General features: G+C 32.0%; 1 protein-coding gene across 1 annotated transcript; it reads left to right on the plus strand.

Moving 5' to 3' along the window:
- Positions 1-612: 612 nt before the first annotated feature.
- On the plus strand, positions 613-3,691 carry TRIADDRAFT_59580 (uncharacterized protein; the record flags this gene model as incomplete). Its single annotated transcript, XM_002115502.1, has 8 exons — positions 613-787; positions 870-998; positions 1,173-1,250; positions 1,500-1,698; positions 1,898-2,018; positions 2,840-2,936; positions 3,323-3,381; positions 3,602-3,691. The coding sequence occupies 8 exons, from the start codon at positions 613-615 to the stop codon at positions 3,689-3,691; spliced, it is 948 nt and encodes a 315-aa protein (XP_002115538.1).
- Between the last annotated feature and the right edge of the window lie 2,014 nt (positions 3,692-5,705).

Consider the following 5,705-nt stretch of genomic DNA (forward strand, 5'->3'; position numbering starts at 1 on the left):
ATTAGCCGATAAGAAAAGTAATTTTATTGTAGTAATGTAACGGTAATCAAGACAACTATGGTGAATAGATTTTACAATAATTGGCGAGCTTGTAGGAAACTAGCTGCAGCCGCATACCAGGTCTTGTCAAGGATCCACACATATGAATCATCTTACAACAGTATCTATGACTATTACTTACATGCTGCCACATATCATGCCTTGACAAGGATCTACACTTCTGAATCATGTTACCGTAGCAATTATGACTTCTAGTCGAGTTCCCGTTCAAATAAACGGGAACGTATACTACACAACACATTATACTGGACAAAATTCAGAGCTAGATTCTTAGACTATGTAAGAATCCCTTCATAATTCAATATCAAAAATTTTTTTTAATAAACCGTTATGCAGTCGAGAATACATCTCTCGCCGTTTATAACTTAGGGCAATATAGATCTTAACATATTATATATTTGCTATCGCGTAAGGTATCAAGTTTGTACATATTGATTGTCAAAGATTGCTATTTAATACTCACTAAATCATACATAGGTAATAATCATTTTTGCGAGTGACACCAAAACAGAGCACTAAGTGGATTATTACCTTAGCCAGCTAAAGTTATTTATGGCAGAAGCTACTTTACCAAATCAGTCACAACCTTGTGGAAATAATTTATTACTGGTTGGAAGCAAGCAATCCCCATCAAGTTCAGAAGCTCTCCAACAGCAACAAAGTAGTATTTTTAGTTCGATATCACTATCATCATACCAAGTAATTCCTCCTGTAACTCATCAACCAGGTATTAGAAAACGCATAGCTTACAATCTATCCATTACTTCAGTTTTTTATCATATACTAATCTACCATTATCAATGCTAAAGGATCGGAGCCTGAAAATACTGTTGCATGGACACCCCCAGCTCAACAGACACAGGATTGTCCATCTGGACTAGAATATTTAATAAATCTTGATAAAGTCCTAATAAAACAACAACCCGATCCTTTGGAAAGTAATTTTTTCATACGTCAATACAAAAATATCTCAACAGTGATAATCTGATAAAGAATTGAAAATTCACAGTAGCTATAGAAAGATATTGCAACAAAATTATGTAAATTAGAACTTTAGCGATAGCAATAAATAGCTATGAATTAAACAATTTTTTATGTAATGTTGTTAACAGTGAAATCTTACACGATAACGCCCGATCGATTTATTATAAAGAATAAATATGATCAGCAAGTTTTTCTAGGTGTAGAAGGTAAGCATATGGCTTACTTTTAACTATGTATGTATCTGAGAGATAAATTAGTGAAGTAAAAGATCACTTTGGATCATAATCAAAGATATATACTACTTTATATAACGTTATTTCATCTCGCGCTAGTAACTTGCTTAATCCTAATTGGGATTCTGACTTTTTGAAATTCAATCTTTTAAGTACGTAACTCTCGTTTGAAATTGCATTCCATTATCTGCCATTTTTCTGAATTTTGCAACAACTTTTTAGAAGGCGAACCTCGGCAAACGTTAGATATTTACAGGCCAATTATTTTAAAGGCTTATGACCGAAGCGGGCTAGAAGTATTTAAAGTCTATCGTGGATCTCTACCAGTATACTCGCTTTGTTCATGTAGTGCATCAAGTTCTGTAAAGATTCGACTCACTTTTGAATCACCACCGGGCACTCTACTCTATTACCTTTGGCCGTAAGTAGTAAAATCATAATCTTATTTTATATTCGTAATTCTACTTCTGCTTAGTCTATAAATTATGCTATCAGAAATTAGAATATAAGTATGAAAGTTAGTAGATAAAAAACGTCATACAAGGCTTGTTGTCATCAACTCTCCTGCTTTACGTCGATGTTTATCTTGGAATTTTGTTCCGCTTTACCTAAAATCTTAGAACTAGTTTTAAAGGTCATTACTACATAAATGACATAAACGGTAAATGCTACGTAAAGGTTATAAACAAAATCAAAAGGAAGCAGTTCTTGGAATCTCCACCTACAGAATTCAATTTTGATGTAAGAAAAAGAACGATAAATAATAATAGTCACTTTTACAGCTAATATAATAAGTAACAAGTAATATAAGATGGTGTCACAAATTTCGTTTGTTACCATGAGTTCTTCTACTATGATAACCTGTGAAACCTTCTACCATATTGTAAATCTGCCCTCAAGCGTCACTATTTTCACTACCTTCGTGAAGGACCGTAGTCAACAGTAAGAATCAGTCTAGAAGTTTGCTAGCTAATATAACAAAGTTATATTTATTCAACTGTCGTTGCACTCTGTAGCTTAAATTACTCCTCTCTATTTAAGTACAAATGCGCTTCCTTATATATTTGTGCCAAACTCAACTTGTACAATCGGTTCATTATTTCCTATACCGTAATATAGTCTTTTTCTATACACATGTAATTATATTAATTATTCCAGAGTATATACATGTACGTACGTTAATTAATATACTATGAGCCAACTTAAATTCGCTTAGTGCCTAACAAATAGCATAAAAGTGTGACAACCGCCATTTTGATTATTACATGTATTTTGCATAGCACTTAACCTATATTTATACAATCGTTAATGGAAATCCATTATCGGTTGAATATTACAATTTTACCATAATATTTACAGCTGCCCATTTCTAAATCAATTGCATTACCACCTTTACTATTTTAAACCATAGCAGATGGATTAGAACCTCAATCCATTTTAATCTATTTCGTATCTAACTCATCTGGGTCCCAATTTGCCACGTATTCATTGTCATTCTAAAGTCAGATTTTTCTTGTAAGTTATTGTACGAATCTTACTAACTTCGTTTCTTTTATTAAAAGATATATGATTACATAGAGAATTGCTTAATTGGTACTATGAAGAAGAAGTGGTTAGGCCATCAAGCCCTATCTCATGAGCACAGCCTTGAAATTGACTGTAAGAGGCTGGATACGTATTATTGATCAGCAACCTTAAAATTACTGTTACATTAGTGAATTTAATTTATTTTTCTACTGCAATCTTCACTTTAAAATTTTGTTTTAACCAGTGATTCCTTTCTGTAATATACTAGATTCTGAGCCATAGACCAAAGCATATTAAAATTCTATTCTTAATGCTGTAACTTTCGATTAAAGCAAAGTTAGCGCTAGCGAAAACTGAGATAAAAGTGCTATAATTATGAGCTAAGCTTGGATTACACTACTAGTTTCTTAAAGATAGAGTCATTAAGTTAAATCTATGATTTATAAACTGATAATGGCCAGATAAATTAGATCGAACTGAACTGTTTTAAAATCACACGTAATTTTCCAACATTCTAGTTCTAATCGATTCACCTCCAGGACTGAAAGCATGTATTATCGCGATCGGTATGCTCTACGTAAGTTTTCTCATATTCCTTTATGCCTCCGTTAATACTTTGATTCAAATTTTACAAAATCAAATTGATCAAAGGATTTCATACGGGATACAGAGAATCGTGTATTCTTTTCTAAATTAATGCTGTTAGTGATTCATCAGAGTCGATAGAGAAATTTTAAGGATTAAGAAATTGACAGATTTATTATGTCATGCTTTGTCTATTCAATATCTACTTGTAGGATGTCTATTTCTTTGATAACTACACAGAACACCAGAACCGTATAGTGGAGCATAACTGTGGAAGAAAAAGCTTTGTCAATCGTAAATAACCAGTAAATTTTCTGTTCAAATCAACGAGTATTTATTCTACATAAAAGCAATACATGAAAAGAAAATTCACAGCTACATTATCTTACTATATATATCCTGCAATTTGCCATATAGCAGTACCTCAATTGATGAGAAAAATTGAAGTATTCTCAGCGTTAAATAGCTTGATGCATTCCAGTTTTATCGTATTGGAAAAGTAAATAGAGAGATACCGTAATGACCAATCATGAAATGTGATTTTCATCGGGTCGTATATAGGTATTACTTTGTTGAAATGTATTCGACTTTGATCGAAATTTAAGGTGAAATGGTCTACTCAGCTTTATTTTATGGCTATCAGAACTGCGTGATCTACTAAAGTAAAACAAATTTTCATTGATATGCTATGAATTTTCATATGATCTGAGTTCGTGATCAGTATCTAGGCAGTGACGTATAATTTCTAATAAGGCATAGCTCATTAATACATGGATTGCTGTTAACATTGATCCTTAATTATCATTTCCGATACTGGATGTTATTACTTTGATTTCCAATCTAAGAAGTAGCCTTTATTCTGTCCATTTAAATTCTAACTTCATTAATATTTGAAGTGTTTCATGGGATTTGTGTTATAGAATGAAGTACATTATTGATTGGCGACTCGATATGATAATAAATTATACTAGTGACCTATGATTTAGCCTAATAACCTGCTTCAAAGATATCACCTTACACATAAGAACTTTAATTTTGCAGGAGAAATGGCCATAAATATGCCTGCATGAATTAGATCACTAATAAACTATCAACTATGATGATCCACGCTTAGCATCGTGTTCAAGTTTAGTTCCAAAATCTTTAACCTTGTTATTGCGATTGATTTTTAGTAAGCCGCAGAATAGATCGAAATCTTTATCTCCGCGTGCCTCCATCAAAATTTCCAATAGATTTCCGTTCATATCTTCTGTGTGAATCAATAATTCAATATCCTTCACTTGCCAAGGACTTAAGATTTGCTTCTTTATCAGATCTTCAAGTAATTCTAGGATTGGAACAATTGTAATAAATTGTTCACTATTTTTGTCTAATGCAGCATAAATATCAGGATCTATTTCCATGCTCGATCAGTATAGGTTGAATTAAAACTAGGAAATTCGTCTGAAATAGAACGTGAAGTTGACCGTTAATATCTATGTCAATATGATGATGTAACTGCATATTCAATATCAATGTAGGATTAATCAATGGCTTATTTTAAAGGCAATTGTGTCTCCATAAGTTTAATTGACAATCCTTAAAGTACGGCTATTTACCTTTTAAAGTACGATTATATACCTTGTTATAGATTTCAGAATTAGACAAAGTTATTAAAGAAATAATCTAAAGATCGGCGCTCCAAAAGTAAAGCAGTAGATGCATGTAGTTTCTTAGCCAATCTAAGAGTTTAGTAGAAGGTATAGAATTTCAAGTGACTTCCTCTAGTTACTGATCACAAATATTAGTGACGATTGAACACAATCAATTTATCTATGAAATGATCGCAAGTTAATATAGGTGCGCTACTTTTATAGCTGCTTATGCTCTTTACTAGTTATAAAGTAATTTAGCAGTTAGAACAAAACGAAATTAAACGGAAGAAAAAAATTTGTCAACATTCCAAAACTACAGAAATGAACTCTAAACATGATAGAAATTGCTTCTTCTCGCTGTAAGGTAGTAAGCACAGACAGTACTCTTATTATTCTATCCTGTGTGTAAGTTCAATGCGCTTGCTACAGTACTATCTTCGATAGTCTTAGTGTATCTATTAGAGAATATAGAATAAATGCTCGTTTAAATTAAAAAGAATTTAGTTACTAATTGAACTGTAACAATTCTGATAGCTATCGATGAATTAATATAGAATTCCGCTTATAGAAAGTGGTAAGCAAGCTTAAAAATTGTCGTAATGAGTCCAAATGAAAGCATTGACAAAACTACATTTTCATTAAAGCATTCATATTTTGGGAAAATATGAAGTATCGGCAGTAT

The sequence above is a fragment of the Trichoplax adhaerens genome, genomic scaffold, assembly GCF_000150275.1.
Source record: "Trichoplax adhaerens TRIADscaffold_11 genomic scaffold, whole genome shotgun sequence".
In the NCBI taxonomy this organism is placed as follows: domain Eukaryota; kingdom Metazoa; phylum Placozoa; class Uniplacotomia; order Trichoplacea; family Trichoplacidae; genus Trichoplax; species Trichoplax adhaerens.